General features: G+C 49.3%; 1 protein-coding gene across 1 annotated transcript in view; it reads left to right on the forward strand.

Moving 5' to 3' along the window:
- Positions 1-1,929: 1,929 nt before the first annotated feature.
- Positions 1,930-23,891, forward strand: part of LOC148222327 (axonemal central pair apparatus protein HYDIN-like) — a 58,376-nt gene continuing 36,414 nt past the window's right edge. The window contains 14 exon segments of the mRNA XM_088172243.1: positions 1,930-1,983; positions 3,078-3,177; positions 4,402-4,520; positions 5,676-5,899; positions 8,926-8,993; positions 12,929-13,161; positions 13,969-14,069; positions 15,310-15,445; positions 15,888-16,052; positions 16,915-17,067; positions 19,530-19,768; positions 20,987-21,161; positions 21,793-21,936; positions 23,278-23,532. Of these exon segments, the coding sequence (XP_088028369.1) occupies positions 1,945-1,983; positions 3,078-3,177; positions 4,402-4,520; positions 5,676-5,899; positions 8,926-8,993; positions 12,929-13,161; positions 13,969-14,069; positions 15,310-15,445; positions 15,888-16,052; positions 16,915-17,067; positions 19,530-19,768; positions 20,987-21,161; positions 21,793-21,936; positions 23,278-23,532 (2,151 nt within the window). The 5' untranslated portion in view covers positions 1,930-1,944.

The raw sequence follows: 23,891 nt of genomic DNA on the forward strand, positions 1-23,891 counted from the left end.
AACTCCACCAGTTAATTTCTGTTTCACTCTCCCTAATGCTCCTCAGCCTTTGCACTTCTTCCTTGAGCTCTGCCACCAGACAGAGCAGATCATTCACCTGCTCACACTGCACTCAGGTGTCTCTTGCACTATGCTCTGATACTAACACCAGGCTCAGACCCTCCCTGCAGCCAGGGCCCTGGACAGCTGTGTCCTTCCTGGGGGGTTCTGTTTGAGTTAGTACACTCTTGCTGGCAGCAGCAATGGCTTTTAATCATTTGTAAAACATTGCTGGGGAAAAAAAAAGCAGAAAGACGAAAGAAAGAAAAAAATACATGCAATCACCTCACAACAAGCCAAAAGACACAACTCACTACACAAGGAGGGTGGGTGGCTGCTCCCTTTCTGCTCAGCCTGTTTGTGTGAGCTGCTGTGCAGAAACTGAAACAACACCGAGCCAACTGCTGTGCCAAACTGCTGTGCCAAAATAGCTATGCCAAAACTTCTGTGCCAAAACTGCTGTGTGTAAAGTGCTGTGCCAAAATGACTGTGCCAAAACTGCTATCCCAAAACTACCGTGCCCAAATTGCCGTGGCAAGCCTCTGTTTCCTTCGGGCCAGGTCTCTCGCACTCCCCAGAGCCATTTTAAATTGCCTGCAAAGGACCGGGAGATCGAATGGCTGGAGAGAGGGTCCTTTAGTGCCCTGGGTTTCTTGGTTTTCCACTGTTCTCTATCTACTTACACAGTGTCTGACTTCCATACAAGCTCTCTGTGTTAAAAGAAAATCCCATTACCTTCTCTGGCTACTTCCCTGGGCTGCTTATTTCCATTTTTCCCACTTGCCTGGACCCCAGGTGATCTATTTTCCCCTCAGAAGCAACTAGGTTTCCTCAAGGTCAACTTCCAACTGGTTTTGGTTTTGTGGGTTTTTTCCCAATTACATCTGTCTTCATGCCAGTTAGACTGTCACGAGGACATTTTGTTCTTCCTGACTTCCAGTCTTAGGGATGGTTTTAGCTCCAAAGCCACTGTCCTGCTGTCACAGAAGCTTTTGGGATCGCAGAGCAGAGAGGACTTGTTTATGAGAGGAGATAGTGCAGGATCCTTTCCCTCTCAGGACATTCTACTACCATGTACTGGGATGGGACTCAAAAAGCTCTGGATCATGAAAAGGTCTCTCCAGGAGTTTGCTGTCTCCCTCCTGCACAACCCAGTCTCACCCCCTCTCAGAGCCTCTCTTTTCATGCATATAAAACCCTGAATGTCACTGAAGGGATGCAGAGCCTGAATTCATCCATTTCCTTTGGAAGTGCTCTGGGATGCTCTTGTGAAAGACAGAGCAGGGAACGGGGGCAGGTCCAAAATGGAAGAAACAAAGAGTGATGATGCTGGTAACACATAGCTGCAACCCAGCATCGTCTCCCCTTCCCAGGAAAGTCCTGCAGTGGGTGCTCCGTGATCTTTATCTGCCTCCCCCGAGCAGCTCAGTGGTGGGAAAAGCCAGTTGAGGTGACTGGTGGATTCTCCCTCAGTTTTGGCAGAGGCTTTGAGCCAGGAGGTTCTCCTGAGGGATGCTGGCTTTCCAAAACTCTCCTGAGCTAGCAGGTGTGGAGTAAATCTACCTGCTGTGCCAGTGGACAAGTCATCCTCTGATCCATTTGGGATCCCCATGGCTTGGGGTCAGCCCTTGCTGGGGAGCTGCTGCTGCTCCTCCTCCCCAGGTGCTTTGCTCTCCTGCACTCACACTTCTCTCTGCAAGTATGTGGCTTATTAAACAACCTGCTGGCTTTGTCTCTCCCTGTGGCTGCAGGCAGTGCTATTTGCTGCAGCCACTGAAAGAGGTGCCACCGGACAACTTCATCGAGGAGGAAGATACAGAGCAGGAGGAAGGCTCTAGTGAAGATCACACTGCCCTCCTGAGCTACATGGTCCAGGAGGAGATGGAAAAGGTGCAAGAAGACCCCATGCTCTTCTCTGATGACATTTTTTCCATTGAGCCAATGGTAAGTGATCGCTGAGAACCGAATCTTCCTCCTCTTCCTCCTTCTCCTCCTCTTCCTCCTCCCACCCATCCTCCCCCGCCCCCATCCTGCCGGCTGCGGTCACTCGGCAGATCCTCAGCTGGCTCCATGTGCTGAGAGGGAAGTCATGGAGTTTCTGGTGTGGCTGCAGAGCTCGCTGCTAAAAGCATTTCTGCCCTGCAGGCTCAAGGCAAGACTGGGAGCCTGACAAAGCCGAGCTCTGCTGCCAGGGCTCGAGCTCAAGGGCACTCGGTGCGTGTCCTTGCAGTGTCCACAGGGAGCAGTTATTGTAGGCAGGGGCTCCCCCGGCACGTGGTGCGTGGGGTTTAGCACAGGCTGTTGGAGCACTGCCAGTTGACATATTGACCTGAAGCATGCGTTGGGTCACTGGGAAAAGGAGGCCAAATTCAGCCCAAGGTTCATCACAGAAATGCCAATCCCTTCCTGTAACCATGACTTGCACTATTTCTGAGTCTCCCTTCCAGTGTCATCTGTAAGCCTGGACACAAAGGTGGAAGGTTGAAATGGGCCTCTTGAATTCTCTTGCACACAGGGACAGAAAACTTTTTCTTTTCTGTTTAGGCAAGCAAACCCCCCAAGTCCTCCCATCAACCAGAGCCTTGATTCTGAGTATTGGTATTGTGAGAGATGAGGAATGCCTGGTGGCTGCACAGTGCAAAATCCCTTCTCATCTTGGAGTAAAACCTAGAAAAATCCTAACTTCTGCTTTCTTTCAAAACAGGTTAAACTAATATTTTTATTTCCAAGGAAGGGTTCTCTTCTTGAGAAGAGCCACCAGTGCACAATGGCAGTTGTGTACCACTGTAGCTGACAGCAGCATGATGTGACCAAGAGCCTGTGTCAGAGCAGTAGGAATGTTGTGGAGAGTGGGAGCTGATCAGCTGAGCATTAAGAGCTTCCAGCAGTGTGTTGAGCTGGGGTTTGAAGTGTTTCCTAGGGCTCCTTGTGTTGTTCACTCATCATTGATGCTCTAAATAAAGGCTTACGGGACTGTGGTTGAAAACAAGAAATGCGAAGTTTGAAGATTAATTCTTTACTGTCTCTTTCTGATTTAGGAGGGAGAGATCAAGCCAAAATGTTCGGCCGAAATCAAGGTGACCTTTAAACCCCTAGAAGCACTAGAGTATCTAAGTGTGGCTTACTGCAGCATCTCAGGTACAGCTCCTTTCCCCTGCTTCTCTCACCCACAGTGAAGCCATGGTGCAAGGCCGAGCCCGCTGGGCTCCCCTGTAGCTGTTGGGAAGAGTCCCTGGTCAGCAGGGCAGTGCTGGCACATCCCCACTGTCCCTGCAGCTTCCATGGAGTCTCTCGTGCAAGGCCAGGGCTCAGAGCACCTGTGTCTGGGTTACTGATCCCACAACAACGCAGGCAGTGCAGGGAAAAGTTTTCATGCTGTGACTTTGCCAGCATTTCCACAAAGGCCAAAGAGCTAGAGAGCAGAACAGCTTTAGTGAACCAGCACTAAGTCCCTCTAGACCACTGACCTCCAGGATGGCTCCATGTGACATGGATCCATCATCAGAGGGAAGGAGCTGAGTTAGAAATGTGCTCCCTGACCCTGGATCACATCCCACTGCCCAGACACCACCAGACCAGAGGTGGCTGAGCCCCACTGAGCCCAGGGTGTTTGTAGAAGGACCACCCTTGGCCAGCAGCTCCTTCTGTCCCTGTGTGGGAATTGTCCCCTGGCAGCTCTGGCTGTGGAAATAGAACACAGTGCTGAGTGTCAGAAGTTGAGGACTTTGGCAACAAAATCCTGTGCTACTGGGCCAGGTAGTTTGGCAATTGCCAAACTCTTTATGAGCTTTGTGCCTTCGGCGAATGGATTTCAAATCTCCTCTAAGTGCATGGGAAGGAAACCATAGAATCATAGTATGTTAAAGGTGGAATGGACCTTAAAGATCGTCTAGTGCCAAGGCCTGCCATGGGCAGGGACACCTCCCACTAGACCAGGTAGCTCCAAGCCCCATCCAGCCTGGCTTTGAACACTTCAGGGCTGGAACCTCCACAACTCCCCTGGGAACCTGCTCCAGTGTCTCACCAACCACACAGTAAAAAAATGTGTTCCTATTATCTAACCTAAATTTTCTTTCTTTCCATTTTACTCATGACTTCTTGGCCTGTCACTACAAGACATCAGAGATGTTTCAAACTCAGCAAACTGGTGGCTAAAATTGGAAAGCAGCCCAAGGAATGGGTTAGAAATTGGAAGTCAGCCCCAAGGGATATCTCCTGAGAGACGAGAAGGGTCCATATCTTCTCCTGCAGCATCAGGAGTTGGTTGCATCCATCTCAGAGTCAGGGACTGGCATTGAGGCAGCCTTGAAAATACAGTATAACAGAGGGAATTTTTGTACTGAAATGGACATCTCTCCGCAGGCCGTGAGAGCAGGCTGCCCCTGCGCCTCAGAGGGCAAGGCCAAGGACCCTTGGTTGAACTCAGCTGTCATGCACTGAACCTTGGGAACATTTTTGTCAACACCACCTACGTCTATGAGGTGAGCAGCAGGGCTTGGGATGGATCCTGATGGCTCCTGAGGCAGCAGCAAGCCTGGTGGACCTGTGGAATTCCTGCCAACCTGGGCAGTTGTGAGCAGGGGATATTTGACGTTCTGGTCAAATCTGGGGGGTCACAAAGGTGTGTCTGTTGTTCATGAAACGCCAATCCCTGCTTTTGGGCAGCCTTCCTTGGGGATCAGCTGGGAGGCTTCCTGCAAAAGCGCTTGACACATGAAAGCAACACTGGGTCAAAAAGCTGCTTGTTCAGAGGCTTTTGTGGCAGCTCCAGACACAAGGCACCTTTGTACTGAGCTCTTCAGATGCAGCTGGAACAAACTGGCCACGTTTGACCTTCAGTCCATGGCAAACAATTTTCAGTCAAGTGTCTCCTGCTTATTCCTGGAAGTCACAGGAAAGCCATCCAGCCTCCTGGCTCAGTGCTGGCCCTTACAAAGGCCTTGGGAGTTCTTCCCCTTGCTGACCAGTCCCTCACTTCAGCCTTGGTGCATCTCTGACTGTAGAAAGAGAAGACTGTTCCTGGGAATAAAGCAAAGGATTTTTCTACCTATTTGCCTCCCCCTCAATAGTGTCAAGTTTGCAAGAGAAAAAAAAACAGCAACTGAAAGAGCTTAAAAATGAGGCACTACATCATGCCAGACACTTTCAAGAGCCTGGATGTGGAAAGACATGCTGAGTTTTCTTACCAAAAGATGGTGCTGTCTGTACATATGGATGCTCATGCCTCATTACCAATGTATTGTTTTCATGATATGGGAAAAGGTGAATAAGTTGATGGTACTGCTGGAGCTGTGCTAGCTGGGGCAGCAGCAGCTCTGTGGTGATTCACTGTGCAGCTGCAATCACCCCACATTGCTCTCAGGGCCAGGTCTGAATGAGCTTGGTGATGCTGACCAGAGGTGGACTGCTCTGTGTCCATGGGATAACCCCAGGGTGATTCCAGTTATGTGGAGTTACCACTGCTTTGCATGAAAACCCAAAGGCAGAACTTGTCCTGTTGTATTTTTTTGACTTCTGCCATTCAGCAGCACAAAGCATCTTCTGCCTTTCCTGGGTGTTAGTTGCATCATTAGACAATAACTCGCACCAAGGGAAGATTCCACATGTATTTCCATTTTATTTTCTTGCTGCTGCAGGTGACACTGATGAACCAAGCAGCTATTGATGCTCCCTTCACCTATATCCAGACAACCGCAAACGTGGGCTACTGCTTCAAATTTGCACCTGAGGAGGGCATCATTGCACCAGGTGGGATCCAGACCATCCAGATCTCCTTCAATGCCACCGTAGCAGGGAGGTTTGAGGAAGAATTCCAGTTCTCCGTGGCTGGATCTCCTACGTCTGCAATCCTGACAATCAAGTAAGGGCTCTGGGAACTTGGTGGGCACATCTGCAGCTGTCTCTGCGACATCCCCCACCTGCCTCATTTTGGGGTTGAGCAGAAAAAAAAAAGGTGTTGCCTGAGGCCTTAATCTCTGCTCTGATCCTGGCATTGCCTTCATGTGGGGGTGCCTGCTGCCATGTGTCGTACCTGGGAGCTGGAATGACTCCTCCCTGCAGGAATCTCCCTCTGCCTTGGGCCGTGGCAGGCAGTGGGATGGATCAGCTTTGGGCAGTAGCTGCTCTGGGATGTCCCACCTGAACACCCAGCAAGGCCCCGAGGGCGTTGGAGATGGGCCAGCCTGGGTGATTCGGCACCAGCAGCAGTGATTTTTAAAACTTCCCTTAAGAATCCATCCCAAACGGGCAGCAGCAGCCTCACCTCACCTGTCATGGCCATGCTGTGGGGGGCAGGCTGTGCTCCCAACTCCTGTGCAGAGAGTGCTCTGGTGCCTCCTTTCTACAGCCAGGAAAGGGCTGATCCCATGGGCATTATCCTGTAGGCTGGTACCATTGCAAGAGATAATCCTGGCCCAGCAAAAGGGAGAAGGGGTGATAGCAGGGGAGGCAGAGCTCAGTCTCAGGACCACAGCAGCACGAGGGCTTGTCCCTGCTAGCCTGAGCCATGTGCTGGTAGCATGATGTAGTGTAAGCAGGAAAGCTGATGCTGGCTGCTCTGGAGCTTTGGAGCTACCTGCTGCAGTTGGGAGGCCCTGACTCAAGGCAGTAAAGAAATGAAAGCAATCTGCAGTCGATTATACCAATAATATAAGGGAGATGGATAAAAAAGAACAAGAAAGTTATTGCTTAGCAAGAGAAAAGCGGTGAGTAGGTCTGTCCATAGTAGAGAAACAATTATGCTGGCTTTGTTTTTGGAGGAGAAGTACTGCTTTTCTATTTTGGGAATCGAGAGGGAACCTTTCACCATCAAATAATTGATTCTCCTCTGTCCCTCCCCCAAACTGGTCATGGGATGTTATTGCATAAGCAGCTTTGTCCTTGAGCAAGGGCAGGTGTCTCTTGTTGAGATGTGTAGAGCAGAGCCAGTGGCAGTCCTGTAAACACAACAGAAGGCACGGTTCACTGGTCCCTGATTTTTAACCAAAAGGCAGAGTAGGCATTGATTGGCATCAAGCATGAAATAAACTCGTGAGTGTTGTGCAGCTTCAAGTGCTCATTTCAGCGGATGTTGGTGACTTTTGGAGTCTGCTGAGATCAAGGACAGTGAGGTGGTGTGGTAGATTCAGGACATGCATGTCCTATTGCTCTTGGCTGTGCCAGCTGGTGCACTGGTGAGAAGCTGGTCCTGTCCTGAACTGGTGCACCTCACTGGGTTCCTCTGAGAACGGCCTGTGCTTTTGGAGCCCAGAGCACGCTTGCTAAAAACAAAAAGTAGCTGAGAAAACAGGCAAAGGATGGGTCTTGGCATGGAAATCTGAGGGAAGGTTTCTTGGGTCTTGAAGGCAGTCCAAGGACAAAGACAAAACTGGGTTGAGGGCACAGGGTTAAATATGGGATGAAAGAGGCAGGTCTGAGGGTCAAGGTCCAATGGGGACAGGGAAAAGTGGTGCAGAGGAGCGACAGCCAAGCAGGGGAACCAAAAGAATAACAGGGGTGGAGCACTGCAGCAAATCAGAGCCAACAGAGATCAGGAAAGGGGAGAACATTCTAGGAGGAATACAAATAAGGTGAACAGGGGCTGAATAGGGGTGGAACAACTGTACAAACCGATAGAACTTAAGACATTAACATGTGCCTGCAAAGGCCTATGGGAGGGAGGAACTTCTCACCATAAGCTTAGAGTGCTGTTTCTCCTTGCCTTCTTCTGCCCCTCCAGAGCTGGTGTTCCAGCCCCAGGGGCAGACTCTTGAGCCTCCATACTTTCCTCTAGAATTCACCTGTTGACTGTGTAGAACTGTTGCTGCTGTTTTCAGAGAATGCTTGGGTTTTCATGTCTCAAAACTCTGTAATGATTGTGTGGGTCAAAATCTCCTGAGAAAGCTCCTCCATGGAACAGCAGTTGCAGCTAAGAAGTAGCAAAGCAGGAAAGGCTGGTTACAGAAGTTTGTAGGGACACTTTGTCACAATCCACTGTTAATACAGGCGGGAGTCCTGCTGCTTCATGTGATCTCAGGGGTGAAGAAGACACAACAGGGGACAACAATCAGTTTACTCAAAACAGTGCACTTTTATTGAGTGCCAACTACTCAGTGTTTGCAATAGAGGGGGGAAATATAAAAGGAAACAAAGTAAAGGGAGAGAGAGAGAAAGAGGGGAATGGGGGAACAGCTACCAACAGATGAGACGCATCCTCGTGGTCCGGCCAATAGACGTGTCTTCTGCAGGGACTTCTCAAAAATCTTCTTCAGACAGTCACTTTTTATAGTCTTTTTCCAAAGGGAGTGGTGTCCGGCCAAGAGGTGGGGAGATTTGTGGGCCATTGTGAGGTGCTCTGAGAAGCAGGTGCAGGCATACAGAACATGCAGTTTTCAGTTAGAGCCTGCTCAAAAGCATTGTACCGTGGACAGCACACACACAAACAATCACTTGGCAAGCATCCACCTCGACCAGGCCAGAACTCCTGTCCAGAAGCGGGTGGGAGTCCTCGGGGCCTTAGCCTCTGCCCTTGCGACAGTCGTGAGGCGTATGAGGGAAAAATTCCAGACCAACTCTTACACACCTTTATGTGCATCACATTACAGATGGGGAAACTAAGGCATGGAGCCATGTCTGAGTGTGTTTTCAGGGTCCTTCATGGGACTACCAACAACTCGGGGACTTTTCCTGCCTGCCCTGTGGCCAAAGCCCCATCAGTGGCTGTTGGTTGCATGCCACTGGGCTTTATCTGCCTCCTGTCCACATGGACACTGTGCTGAGCACGTGGTGGTGTGTTGATTTGAAACCCACAGTGCCCCTGACCAGGTTTTATGCCCCAAGCCACGATAGCCAGACACTTTGCAATTCCCTTTAACCAATTCATTTCCTCCTCTGTCCTACTCATCGCAGGGGATGTGTCTGTGAACCAACTTTACACTTCAATGTCAATGAGCTCGACTTCGGTGACATTTCCTTTGGTGAGTGTTCCCTGGGCTTGGACACAGCATGAGGGATCTGTGCATTCCAAAATGGACCATTTGAACATGAAAGCATCCATCACTCATGTTCTGCCACAGCAGCCTCTTCAGGGTGTGAACTCCAGGGCTGCTGGTGCCATTGTGAGATCAAAGAGTACCAAGGAATAGAAAGGGAGTATTTTCTGGTGTCTCTGTCCTGGTTTAAAAGACAGCTGTCTGCCAAGGAAGGCGGGAATCTTCCTGGAATAGAAAGATGACCCCCTCCCTCCCAATTATTGTACCTGTTATGAATGGTTTTCTATTTTTCCAATTAAACAAACAACAAAGATTAAAAGTAACAACAAATGTTTAATAGTAACAATTATAAATGAATACAATCAGAAGTATTAAAGATGATTACAAAAATTATTGAAACTAAATACTATCCAAGTAAAGTATTATAGTTGTATAATTTGGGATGGATAAAATTTGAGAGTAAGTGTTTTAGTATAATTGAGGTTCGTATAAAGCATAAGCAAAACCCACCGGGGGTACGGGGAGGGGCCTGCCCTTCCTGTCGTACCAAAGCATTTGGGCTAACAATCCCACTTATATACTATAGGCTACAAAAGTTTCTAGGAAGCTCCTCCTAGTTTCTATTCCTAAAATCTACGTAACTATACTGCACGGCGCATGCTCTACTAATGGGTTAGGGGGTCTCTTATCCTTTTGAGGGTCTTATTTCCGATGAAGGCTCATCATCTTCATCAGTGACCTAGGTGTGACCTGCAGGTAGCGCAGGCACCCTGTGTGACTGAGCAGATGTTTTCCATAACATGACTCTAATTAAGTCCCATGCTTGGAATCATTCCATTTTTGCCAGCTTCAAGGTTGAAGCTGTATTTCTAGATGCTGCTTATCAGACCTCCGTCCTTCTACTATTCTTATCTGACTTTCTTCTAACCTTCTTCTTTGACTCCCAACATTTGGAAGATGTCTTTTATCCTGTCTCACCCATCTCCCCCCCCTTTCACTCGGTAACAATAGTCTTCTATTGATCTAAATACAATTTTGCTAATATAGTTACAATTTAATTAGCACGAATCACATTTATCACATACCTTTGAAATTACAGGACTTCCAGGCAAAAATATTGGAAAATGAATAACAGTTCTTTACTAGAATATATCAGGACAGCACAGACAACAAGGCAATAAGAGAAGTTTCCAACCCAAGTACTGTTTTTGCCCTTTGGAGTAGTTATGATCACAGGCAGGAGGATCCGTGGGCTCTGGCAGGGCAGTGATCTCCTCCCAGCTGGCACTGAGAGGGAGGGAGGGAAAGAGGGGAGGGATAAAGAAGGAAGGCAGGCAGGCAGGAAGGAAGGCAGGCAGGCAGGAAGGAAGGCAGGCAGGAAGGCAGGCAGGAAGGCAGGAAGGCAGGAAGGAAGGCAGGAAGGAAGGAAGGCAGGAAGGCAGGCAGGAAGGCAGGAAGGAAGGAAGGCAGGAAGGCAGGAAGGAAGGAAGGCAGGAAGGAAGGAAGGAAGGAAGGAAGGAAGGAAGGAAGGAAGGAAGGAAGGAAGGAAGGAAGGAAGGAAGGAAGGAAGGAAGGAAGGAAGGAAGGAAGGAAGGAAGGAAGGAAGGAAGGAAGGAAGGAAGGAAGGAAGGAAGGAAGGAAGGAAGGAAGGAAGGAAGGAAGGAAGGAAGGAAGGAAGGAAGGAAGGAAGGAAGGAAGGAAGGAAGGAAGGAAGGAAGGAAGGAAGGAAGGAAGGAAGGAAGGTTGGTTTGATCATGGTGCTGAGCTGCAGCCTAGTGAAGTGCCGGGGCCAAGCACACAACCTCCCGCAGCACCACACAGCTAAGCTTCCCCATTCCCGAGCAGAAGGAAGGAAGGGTCCGCTCCCTGCAAAACCTCAGGTCCGGACTTCACAACCACTCATGACATCACGCCACAACTCCTAAAAAACCCCGAATGGAAAAGCCCACCCCCACAGCCCAAACCCCCCCGAACCCGTATCACCCTTCCCAGACTAAGAGGAGAATTCACTACAAAGCCTAAACCCGTAACAATGATGTTCATGAACTTTTTAAGAAAAGTAATTGCCTTTCCTGAGCTGCTTCATCCCCACCCTGCATCACCAATGAGGCACTTGTTAAGTTGCCTTTTAAATAAATGAAACAAGAAAGGCAACAGTTAGACATATGATTCTATATTAGGAGATTCATTTGGCTTAATCCCATTTCATTCCTAAGGTCTCTTCAGCTGAAGGCAACTGTTGTGTTTTTGCTTTTTTTTTTAACTGTAGATTGTTGTCTGCATGTGGTGACCTCAGTCTCATTTGAGGTTTTGACATCTGTGTTTGTCCTTCTTGTGCCTTTCTTGCCTCCCTGCTGGAGCTGGCAGTGATCATTTTTGATAGGCATGGAGAAGGCCTAGACTGTGCCTGCAGTTGTTTTTTCCCCCCATCTGTGTTCAAATGACACTTGGTGAGCAGGCCCAGGGAGAAGTCTCCTCCACACAGAGTTGGCCAGCCAAGACAGATGTCCACTGCAGAGCAGGTTGTGGCTGGTGTCCAGGCTCTGCAGGACATCCCCACTGTCGGGGCGTGCACTGGATGCTAAAGTGCCGCTACCTTCCTGAAAAGTGCCTTTAGTAGAACGCAATCAGGCAGGCACACGAACATGCACTAAGTCCACACAGCCACAACTAGCAGAAAGGAGCTGATGGAGAAAAGACAAGAGGGGTCTTCTGCATGGAGTTCTGATGGAGGTTTATTGTGGCCACACACTAAAGGGGTCCAGGAGCAGTAGAGCCAGAACAAAGGAGATTCAACGCTTAAGGCAAGAAGGGACAGACTAGAACACGAGGGTCCAATGGGCTGAGAACACAGGGACGGTACAAAGCTGGGGCAAAGGGCAACAACCAATAAGGAAACGGGGGTGGAACACTGTGGAAAATTTGAGGCAATGGCTAAACAGGGAAAGGAGAATTTCCCAGAACGGGGGAGGGCGTTAGGGATGACATAACTGTATATGTACATGTGTACATATGTACATATGTATATATGTATATGTACATTAACATAGAGGAGCAAAGAACTGTGGGGAGAAACCCTTTTTGTCGTCCTGAGTTAAATGCCCTTTAGGCATGCCTGTCCTTCCAGGGCATGGAGATTGGTATCTCCCTGGCAGGCCCCTGGGCCTCCACACCGCACCATACGTGGCTCTATCTCTGGCTTTCCAGTATGGAAAGCAAATCTCAGAGCTAAAGCAGAATAAAACCTTGCAGGCAGCAATCACAGTGAACAGCATGGGTATGATGTCCCTGTTTGTTGGGTGAGATGGGACACATGGCTCCTGATTGCTAATCTCGAAGCAAGGCTCACGTTTGCCTCCAGCTGAGTGGGCTCTGAGCCGTCACGTGCTTTGTCTGTTTGGCCCAAACCAAGAGATACCTTAAGGATCCTGCAGAGAGAAACTGCAGTAGGGTGCTTTGCATCACGTTCTAGTTCCTGATTCCATCCTCGTTCTTTTGCTGTAGCTTCTCTCAATGACAACTCGCTGTTTATATCTCTTGAAAATGGTGGGAGTGTTGGCAGACTTAACAGGGAATTTTACAGCTTGAATTTTCAGAGTAAATGCTCGGTCTGGGTGCATACTCATCAGTGACAAATAACTCATGCTGGTTTGGGGCAGGTGAGGGAGCTCCTCTCCATCAGAAAGAGAGAAGCTTGCAGTGTTCAGCAGGGCTAAGACTGGGCATTTTCAAGACTGCAGTCTGCAATCAGTGTCAAAGAGAGCTAAGTGACAATTAATTTCTCATGCAGCTTCTTTGGTGAGCTGTGGTTCAGATAATAAGGAGCTAAACCCCAATCACACTTTTATCCTAGCAGGATATTCCCACCAAGAGTCGTGACATAACTGGTGCCTAAATGGATATTTGTGTCCTTTTCCTAGGCTTTCCCTCCACCAAGACCTGCCGCCTCACTAACCCCTCCCCAGTGCCCCTGAGCTTCAAGCTCCGCATGTCTGACGACGGCACGCAGCCTGCTGTTAGTAGCTTTGACCAAATACGCAACGACAGCGACCCATCCTGGACAGAAGGAATTCATTTTTATGTGGAGCCAAGGGAGTTTACAATGAATCCCAAACAAGGGACCATCCCTCCCCAGGGACACCAGGATATCGAGGTATGGGAAGAGTCCAGCAATACGTGCTTCAGCACCAGGGCTGAAGCTTCACTGCAGTGTGGGAGGGCTTTAGCTCTGCTGCCAGCTTTGAGCATTGTGTGAGGAAGAGATCTGCACTGGCCTGAGGCCTCTGTTAGCTGCCTTACTCGGGATATTCCTCAAGGAGCACTGTTTGGTTTCCAAAACCATATGCCGAGATCACATACCATATAGTCAAGTACTGAAGCCATTCTTGGGGTTTTGAGAGTAATTTCTTTGATTGCAAACGGGCAGAGGAAGGATGAGGACAGAGGGTGGCAGCTAGAGAGATGCCATTGTATAAAGCAGTTTCCTTTTGTTCTTGGTTTGGCTTCTGCTGTCCTGGGGAGCAGAATGATTTGTGTTCCCTGCAGGGATCTCCAGAAGAGACAAAACATTCTGCAGCTACGAACTGCCCAGCACTTGCTGGGCCACCCTTTGCCCTCAGCTTCCTGCTGTAAAGCTCATTCTGTGCAAGTCAGCAGATTTCCTCTGCATTTACGTCATTGTAGTCAGATGAAAAATTGGCGCCTTAATTTGAATACAGTGGTGTGGAAAGCTTTAGTCTAATGTTTTCATTTAGCTGACCCTGATAGCAAGGTGTGTTGATCAAATCTGGTATTGCCAGAAAGCTTTTGTTACTCTCACAGACTGTGCTCTACACATGGACCAGCAGAAGAATTAAGGCCAAATCCTCCCTTTCCTTATCATGCAACAAGAACTGGAGAATATCACATGTGGGTAATGAGCTTTTTAAAGGAAGAATTCACTGCTCTTCTCTTCCACCAGGTGACCCTGTGTTCCAACACCGTGATGGAATTCTACCGGAGAATGCTGGTGGACCTGGAGGGTTTTGGCAGTGGAGTGGCATCACTGACCATTGCAGCCAGGTACCAGCACTTCCCTGGCCTCCCCCAGCACACTGCCTTGACCAGGGTTTGCTGGCTCAGCTCCCATGGAGAAGTGTTGTTTAATGGCCTCATGTTCTGCCCAGCTGCATGTGAGAACAGCAGTGCTTGGAAAGCAGCCTGTGGTGAAAAGCACCGCTGCTCACAGCCCAGCACGGTCCTGGGCCTTTTTCTAAAGGGACCAGGAATGATATAATTTCTTGGCCTGGTTTTTGGTGCTTGAGGTGCAACAAATTTCCCGAGGGCCTCCTCTCCTTCTTCCTGCAAGAGGTGGAGTTGTGCTGGCTTGCAACTACCCTGCATTGCTTTGGGACACACCAAGCAGCTGCTGAGAGTCAGGGTCTGCTTCTGTTCATGAGGGCACGTGACAGCGGGGAAGTGGCTCACAGCAAGAGTGGTGAGGGCAAGATCTTACGAGGGATAAACAGCCCTTGATGTGGCAGGCCAGCTCTCGTTTTTCTCCTTCCCTCTGCTTCCCATGTTGAAGCTTTAATGTTCTCAGACTTAAACCAAAACTTGTTCTTGCTGCAGCCAAATTCTATCTTGCTATGCCACTGTGAGCATCAGTTTATGACAAGAGGGATGCAGTTCCCTGGTGCTCTTCCCTCTCCCAGGCAGAGCCATCCAGTCAGTGCCTGGGCTGCAGTTTCGTTAAGCAGGTGTAAAATTGGGGACAGGCAGTGCATGGACCTGTAAAGGACTGAGAGAGCTGTAGGAACTGGGAGGGGGTGATCACCCACTCTGTAGGGCAGGTGGTGTGCCGAGCCCTCCAAGGCTGGGGCAAACAGCTGAGTTCTCAGGCAGGGCAACAGTGCCATGGGAGAGAAGGGAGTCATTTCTACTGACACACTAGTTGTGTGTTCCTTGAGCCTTAGTGAGCACTGATCCTTTTTGGGAAGGCTCCCTCAGAGCTCATGGATCACTGGGACTGTTACAGGAGTCCTTGCAAGCCTTCTTGGGTAAAGGAGGGGCTGAGGCAGCTGTGGGACAAAGTGCTCTGCCTAGGGCACTTGGCAGCCTCTGGCTGCTGCCTCTCAGGGTTTGCCCCTCCTTGACAAGACATGTTTGAGTGGGAAGACTTTGAAGGTAATTGATCACTGTAGGGCTGTTAAATGTCTGTTTGACAGTGACAAATGTATTATGCTCCATTTCACAATCTTCGGGGGTAAACGTTCTCCGTTCCCTCAGTATCTCTGATTCTCTTGGGGTCATCTCTGCCCAGATGTCTCGTTCCTGAGCTGCGAGTGTACCCCCACATGCTGCTGTACGATGAGTGCCGCCCGAAGGTGCCATATGAGAGGAAGTTCCTCGTTGTGAATGACACCGACCTTCCTGGCTGCTACGGGCTTGTTCCCCAGGTTTGGCATCGCATCCACCTCCTCGTCGCAAAGATGACTGAGGAGATTATTAGGGGGAAAAAGGGTTTGGATAAGACCTTGCTGGTTTCTATTCAGTCTTAAAGATCTGCTGAGAACAGGATCCTACATGAACTTTAGGATGAAGTTTAACCTCCTGAGGAAACAGTTTATGTTCTAGTCTGCAGGGTGATTTCTTGTGGGAGATCTTAGAGGGTTGTGAAAAGCTGCTGCCAGCCCAGACACCAATGCCTGTGCTGGCAGCCTCCTTGCAGGAGCCCTGAGAATGCTAAGCCTACAATTCTTGCATCTTCTTTGTGCCTTTTACCTTTGTCCTGGGGATTTTTAAAAATGTGTGTCAGTTGCTGTTATGGTGGATGTTAAGGAGTTTGTAAAGTTTCTTCAGAGGTCTCTCTGAAATTGCATTTGATTCTGTCCCTTCTAGAAACGCATGGAGGACACTCCTGTGTTCTACTCCAGCCCCCAGCCCTGTGGGATTGTCCAGCCTCACAGCATTGCAGAGATTCCAGTTGTACTCGAAGTCCAAACATTGGGCGAGCATCGCACCAGTGTTGTTATCGGCGTGTTCGGGGATGAGAGAAACCCACGGGTGAGTGCGAGGGGAGATGTGTGCCTTTGTGCAACTCGTCCTGCCAGGGTGCAAAGTGTACAGGGATTCTTCTGGGGAAAACAGGCACAGGCTGCTGTGGAGGCCAGAAGGGATTGGTGGTGTAAACAGCTCATGCCTTACAGCTGGTAATCTCAGTGTCTGACACAGAATGTAGTTCATCTAAGCTGAAATTGAGGGTCATTTTAATTGACTAACCTTTAAAATGCTATTAACTTTGGAAACATCTGTTTTAAAATGTCTTCTCCTCTCTCTGAGCACAAAAGAGGATGTGAAAGACTTCTGGGAACCTTGAGCTTCCTGTAAAAGAAGGGAAAGCTGGCAGTTGAAGAGTAGTTGCAAGGATTTAAACGTGTATTACTACATATGGAAATGATGATGCCAAATTCCCTGGGTGACACCAAACATCTGAACCTGGGCCATTGTGGCACTGCATGTAAATCAGTCAACAGGAAGGACAGGCAGTGCCGGCTGTGCCAGGGAATCTGAAGTTTGACAAAACAGTTGCTTTCAGGCTGCTTACCTTAAAGAGGAGGGTTTCTCCCCACCACAATAACCAGTTGTTTAACTGTAGCCTGCTCTTAACCAGAGATTTCTTGCAAAGCTTTTACCTTGGGATCAATAATTTGTAGCTTGAAAGTTTCTCTTACCTTAATCCTTTTTAATTTAGAGATGAGTATGTCATTTTTTTTCCCCAAAAGCCCAGCATTTCAGCTGGAGAGTGGTAGCTGTCCCTAAAGAAATAACTTGAGAGGGGTTGAGCTGTTTAAGTTTTTTTTAGGTTTCCGTGTTGTGGTTTGTTTTGGTTGTTAAAAAAATCTTTCTCACCTGCTTCCTGGAATAGAGTGTAGTATTACAGAGCACTGGACGGCTGGCAGACATCTACCCAGTTCCAAGGCTGATAGAGTTTGGCAGGATCCCAGCGCTACAGCCTAAATCACAAACTTTTACCCTCTTCAATGAAGGTCTTCTCTCTACAGACTTCAGGATAGAGACAGTAAGTATCTGGGGGGCTGTTTTCCAGGGAAATGGACTGGTCAGAAGCAGCCATGCCTTGGTTTTTATATGCAACATTTCCGTATCACCCTGCGTGAGAGGAGGCAAGATACTCCAATATTCCATCTGAGCGAGGCAAGAAGAGCCTGGCTCTGGAGGTTTTATCTGGGGCACCCCTCAGTGAAATCAGGTGCAGAGATGTTGGAGCAGAAATTAGTCTGGATTGTGTTGACAAGTTCTCCCTTAATTTTAGGGAAGGTCTTTAGCTGTGCGTGTCACATTTTTGGAGCTCTGAGATCAGGAGAAACCTGTGGTCCTGTGCTCCCCAGAGAGCATGGATTTCCCTGTGGTTTCCCTGTTCCATCTACGTTTGCTTTGTGCCAAACTGCTGTTAATACTAGAGAGCCGAGTGCGAGGTGTGTCCTCAGGCTGCTCGTGAGGAGGCAATTTTCACATCTCCTGTGGGTCATGCCAGTTGGGCTGTCCACACAAAGCCCCGTGTGGGGGTAGACACCCCACAGCCTGTGACCTCTGTGCCTGACGTGGTGCCCGAGTTCCCCAGCTAGCTCCTGAGCCCACGCCGAGAGTGGCTGCTCCCTGACCAACAATGGTCTGCACAGCAGTAGAGCAGGGCTTGCTCTCTACAGCACACAGATACATTGAAGCACCGAGGACAGAGGCAAAGACCAGAGAGGGAACTTTTGCGTGGAATCCCAGGCGATCCATTCCAAGCAGGGCTCAGGGACAAAAGACACACACTGCCTGTGCGGGGGACTTTTCTACAGGGGAGGTTCTAGGGGAGGGTACAAACTCTCAACCAAGAGGGGGAAGACTGGGGAGGAGCACGAGGCAGGGTTTCCAGTACTTTAAGCAGTGAGGAAACATAGCGGGAGGGAGCAATTTAAACAAACCAATGGGGCTTCCAAGATTAGGGGATTTCTGCAGGGGATTTCCAAGCAGGGGGTTGGCACAAGCAGAGATTGACAGCTTGGCAGGGGAAAGGGGCAAAGAATATTCCACAAGAGGCAGGTACAATGTGGGATTGACAATTCAGGAGCAGGAGGCACAGAGAACATTCTATAAGAAAGGGTAGGTCTTAGGGAAGATTGACACCTGGGTAAGAGGGTACAACTTAGGCTAAACCTACAACCTAGGGGGAACAGGAGCAAACCATTTAAGAAAAAACACACCTTTGGGGAGCAGCTGCTGAGAAAGGCTGCTTAATATGTGGAGGCTGCATAGGGCAGAAGGAGCTGGTGTTGCTCCCCTGGCATGGGGAGCAGGGCTGGTGCAGCCAGGAAGGGCTTGTAGACTGGGGCTGGGGCTGGGTTGGGATGTCTGCTTGGAGGGGGAGACCTTTGAGAGGCTGGAGGTTTGTTCTTCTTCATGCTGGGTGCGTTGAACTTGTGGAGCTGGATACAACCTGATACTGTGGACTTCAGTCCGTGGATAAAGCATCAGAGCGTGTGGGAGAGTCCAGGCTCAGCCTCCTGAGCCAAGGAAGAGGGGCGTGAACTTTTCCTCTTGCTGCTTTTCCAGCTGTTTGGGGGATAAATGCAACCTTAAAGTGAGGGATTTTTCCAGGACAGCTTTCTCTAACTCCACAATGAAATTCTGCTTTCAGCCTCTGCAGGGAGCAATGCACCTTGGCTGGCTGGGCCTGGCATGTAAAGGATGGGTTTCACATGCTCGTACCAGGGCTGGACCTGCAGAGCTGTGTTTGTGCAGCTGTGCTGCTGCAAGGCCTTTCCCCCTCCCCGGGGCTCTCTTGCCCAATCCATGAAGTCCATGAGAAAGCAGATGACAAGAGTTCTTGGGAAGAGTGGGCCATGCCCACCCATGACATGTCATTCAGTTTTCTTCTGCTTCCTGCTTTCCTGCTCGGCTGTAACCATTCAGAGGTGACTTTTCCTAAGCAGTGGGCACTGGGGCACCTCTCTACAGCTGATGATCAGTGGGAAGTGAGGGCTTCAGTCCTTTAGGGGATGTTGAGAAGCACTGATGGCCCCTCGGGAAAGAATAGTCTGGTGTTGGGGTATTGCTCAGCTGGCTTTGCAGGCTTATTCTTCAGGCTCTCAGCAGTGTCCTCCAGCTGTGTGGTTTCTGGAATGGCATTTGAGCAGTCCTGGCTCCCTCGGGCCTTAAGCCTTTGTAAGAAGCCAGGAGAGAGAAAGCAGCTTTCCTTGACACATACTCCAGAGAAAGACTGGGAAAGGAACACTCTCCTGAGGATAAGTGTCCTTTGGGTCGGGTAAAACTGGCTTAATTAGGTGAGTCCATTAAAGGAGAGGAAAATACAGGTGGTATAAGCTCTGCTGTTGCCTGATACTGCTGCTTAAATTTAGGGAAATTGAGCCTTTACGATTTTTATCCTCCCCTCTTTAGTCTTTCCTTTCCTTATATAGCACAAGACACTAGGCTGTATGGTTTCCATCCTACATGCATATTATGCTTGTCTTACAGGTTTGCAAACCCCACTGCTACATTATTGAACCCAGACAAGGAGTGATTCCCGCTAGGGGCAAGACTCCTGTGACTATCACAGCAACCCTGGATGACATTGGGATTTTTGCTGACACTATTCAGCTGTTCATTGAGAACAGCCTTTGGACTGGATTTGTGTTGGTGGCTGTGGGCACTGGCACCACAATTGTCATAGACAAACCATTCGTCCCAGAGCTCAGCTTGGGAGACCAATTCAGGTAGGAGATCACCCCAGCTCTCCTTCTGTCTCAACAAGGAGCAGTTTTGCTGTAGTTCTTCAAGAAAAAATCTTCTTCAGTGTTCAAAGCCCTGACTCCTTCCCTGAAGGCAGAGATTCCTTTAGAAACCTGTGATGGCCACTTGAGAGTTGTTAGATACCCTCAAAAGCCACTGAAAGGGAAACCAGTTGCTAAATGGCCACTGAATTGTCTTGATTCCTAACACATTTATGTCCTGACTTGATCAAGGAATGCTCTCGCAGGCTTCCTCAGAACATGAGGTTCCCAAAATGGCGGCCGGATGAGGCGGTCCCTCGGTGTGGCTGAGGGACTGAGGGAAGATGGCATCACACCCTTCCCTTCCAAAATGGTGCCTCCCAGGCAAGCAGGGGCCCCGGGAGCAAAGAGACAGGAGGGTGACAACCCCCACCAGGAAGGCAGGAGCCCACAGAGCACTTCCAGAGGCAGATGGAAACTTGCTGGTTTGTGTGGGCTCAGCAGCGCCGCTGCCGCCACTTGCTCCTGCTGTTCGTGGGCTCTGCTGCTGCCCTGCTCTGCCCAGCACCTCGCTCGGCACAGTTTGCAAAGTTCACTTTGAAACAGTTTCTAATTGCAAATGGCTACAAGTGCAAAAGTTTCTACAAATGGCTACCAGTCAAAACCAAAGGTGCTGCGAACAGGAGAGGCCCTGCTCCCCTGCTTTCCTGTCCTGGAGCTGGCAGACGATTTTTACCAGCTTGCTGGGATCATCCAGAAAGTGCCTCCGAGCTGGCTTTTAGAAATGCCTGCAATCATACCCCCACACACAAGGTCCCAAAGATTGAGCAAAACTTTTGGGCACAGATAGATACAAAATACTGGAACAGTATGAATCACCCCAGAACAAACAGTTTGCAGGAAAACACCAAGTCCCGTTAGCCCGGGCAGGAAAATGCTGCATTACCATTATAAACATGTTTCTCTTTGCAATAATGACATCAGAAGGGCAGCTTATCAAACGCTGTTTCTGATCCACATTAAGAGTTGGAAATTAAGACATTGTCCAAGCTATTACCACCTCAGATTGCTCATTGGGAGCAAGCTGATGACCAGGGAAATAGCTACTCCCATACTATTCTCCATCGTCTATTCTAGGCTCCTTCCCTGTATTCGTTGGTTCAAAGTAACAAACAGGGGCCACCATTTCCAACGGCTCTCCTGGAGTGTGGGACGTCACAGCCCATCTGAGGAGGAGGGCCAGAGAGTCTCAGCCCTCAGTAGCCCCAAGGCCGAAGATGATTGCCAGTGCCCCAAAAGTACCAACACCGTGTTTGGGCTGGAGCCACCGTCGATGGAGCTGCAGCCAGGCGAGTCTGTGGACATGGTGCTGCGAGGCTTCTCCCGCATCACACAGGTGAGGTTCCCACCAAGGGCTGAGCCTGGGGAACCATCAGATCCCCTCCCCTGCGCTTGTTCCACAGTGCCTTGACATTTGCCTGGGAAAATGACATGGGGCCTTCCAGAAACTGGTTTAAGGTCACACGTTTCTGTGGCAGCACCAATTGCTTTCCTCGCTGGCCACCATCAGACCAGCTAAGGCTTTATTGTGATTCCACAGCTACCAAAACCCAGTGCTGTTCCCAAAGTAGGGGCGGAAGGAAATACTGCTCTTTAGGGGCAAAAAGTGTTCCATGCTTAGGCAGCAAAGAAGGGCAGAGAAATAAGTTACACTTAGACTAGGAGCCCAAAAAGAAAGTGAATTAAACAAGTGCCAAGTGATTTATCTGGGGTAAGCACGGAGTAAAACACAAGCCATGTGAAGGGAGGGAGTTTCTCACAAGTGCCTTTTGTGGTTATTGGGGTGCTGTGTTACAGACAACTGAGTGTAGAATAAATAAGCTGCATCACAGGAAGAAAAGGGGGCAGTGACTGTAACTCTGAGGCAAGAATAGGGCTTGTGGTGGGAGGTGGGTGCTGAGCCAATGCAGGGCATTTGCTGGATGCCCTGCCACCACCCACCGGTGACAAGTGGCTCTTGCATGCAGGAGGTGCACGATTATGCGATGTGTGAAGCTGCCATTGGATCAGCCAGCAGGAGAGAGAAGATAATAGAAACAACTATTACCTGCAAGTTTGTTGACCCTTCTATAGAATTATCAGCCAGACAATTCTCTTTCCGGGTGGAGAAGGTAAGTCTCTGGATTGCATCCTGACATTTTACAGCATGGCTGAGGGTGGTGTGTGCTTGTGTTAAAGCCCCTCTTTAGCCTTCCTGAGGCGCTTTGTGAAGTGAGTGAAGGTGCTTGTAGAGATGAGACTGGTATTTAACATCCCCAACATAAAATTGCAGTTACAGCTGCACTGCCAAGGGGGATCGTGGCCACTTCCAGAGAAAGGCCAGTTTCTCTGCTCACTGTAAAGGGAGGTTTATGAGGATCCTCCAGGGCACGATGATGTCTGTACACCGATGCTGTAGGGAAGTTGGGAAAAATGGAGATTCCTGTGAATTCCTCAGGCTGACAAGGAAAAAAACCCATCATCTCCTGTGTCTCTTTGCCTTTCTTTGCTGTTGGCATAGGTGCTTTATGGTATAGCTATATGGTATAGATCTGTGCATTTCCTGAAGCCTCACCTGTTTCAAAGGACCTCCAGACATCCTGCAGCTGCAGTGATGATAACACTGAGGCAGAGCAGGTGCCATTTAGTCTCTAGATTCTAACTCCAGCATCATCTTTCCCTCTTCTGCAGGTTGTCTGAAAAAGAGAAGTTGTTTTGTGATTTGGTTTCTGTAGTTTCAGGCCTCTCCTCTGGTTCCCAGGCTTCCACTGAAGTACAGAATCCCTGGAAAAGGCAGTTCAGATGTAACTAGAAGCTCTTCAGCGCTCCCTAATCCTGTCTGGGTTCTGCTTGATGTCACACACACAAACTGATTTATTGCATCCTATGGCACAGCACCTGCCTGGTACCAGTACATCCAGAGCTAGTTTCCCAAACTCTCTGGTTTCTCTACACCATGCAGCAGGCCCAGCACAATGCATAGAGAGGAAGGAGGAGCCTAGGCTGATCAGAGCTTTGAGACCAGACACTGTATCCCTGTAGCAAGGGCTGCAGGACACATGTTGCAGACAAACTGCTTTTATGAGGCTGCTAGAGCCAAGAAAGTTGTAAGAAATGTCTGTGTGTGAGCGAAGACCATCTAGTGCTGTTCTGCCCAATAGGGGGACAAAACTGGAGACAAATGGTCTGGATTCACTTTCTGCTTTAGATCTTGTTCAAACAGCCGCCTCCTCTCAGGGGCCTATTCCCTCATCTCTACGTGAGAGTGTTTCCCTGTCCCTAGAGCATCCTGTGGGTTTCTAAACATGAAAAGCATCTGCTATAAAGAAAAATTTCCTGGAAAGATAGAAACAAATAGGAAGGGTAAATAGAGATGTACGCATTTCTGGGGCTGAAAAATGTGAGATGCAGCAGAAGCAGAAGGAGGTCTGTGGCTAATTGAGGTTGTTTTTCCTTGTCTCCTGTTCCTATAGAAACCCAGTGATGTCCTGGCTCTGCAGTACAAGCCTTTGGCTTTAAAAAACACCTGCTCCCTGCCACTTGACCTTACACTGGACTTGAAGCAGCCCTTTCTGGTCTGTGATGTGGACCAGCAGCCCCTCCCAGATGGCCAGGTGAGCAGCCCTGGACTCCTCCAGTGGGGTCTGAAGAGGAGCAATGTGGTGGAGCCTTTCTGTGGGAAGGTTCTTGAGTCAAGAAATTTATTCTGTAGCATCAGTAGTGGCCTGGCCTGAGCTGCAGCAGCAAAGCTGCTGAAGGAATCAAAATCTTATCTGAATTGAGAAGATCCATCCTGGCTTTAAGGCACAAGGAAAAGGAGCAGGCAACTAGGTCTGGGCCAGCCATGCAGTAAAGGTGTCTCCCGGAAAGCATCCCAGCTCTCCAGCAGCCACCCCCTTGTATTGCTCCTGAGCACAGGAACAAGGGCCTGAGGGAATCCTGGACTAGACTGTGGTGCCTGCAGTCAGACCCTTGCTGTGAAGAAATGAACCGAGGAGCCCATGCTGGGGTCACACTTCAAGCATTTACTGTTTCAAGCTGTCAGACCTTGGGACATCATCCCACAGGTGATTAATTACTGTTCATC

This window comes from Sturnus vulgaris, chromosome 12 (genome assembly GCF_052056855.1).
Source record: "Sturnus vulgaris isolate bStuVul1 chromosome 12, bStuVul1.hap1, whole genome shotgun sequence".
Lineage (NCBI taxonomy): Eukaryota > Metazoa > Chordata > Aves > Passeriformes > Sturnidae > Sturnus > Sturnus vulgaris.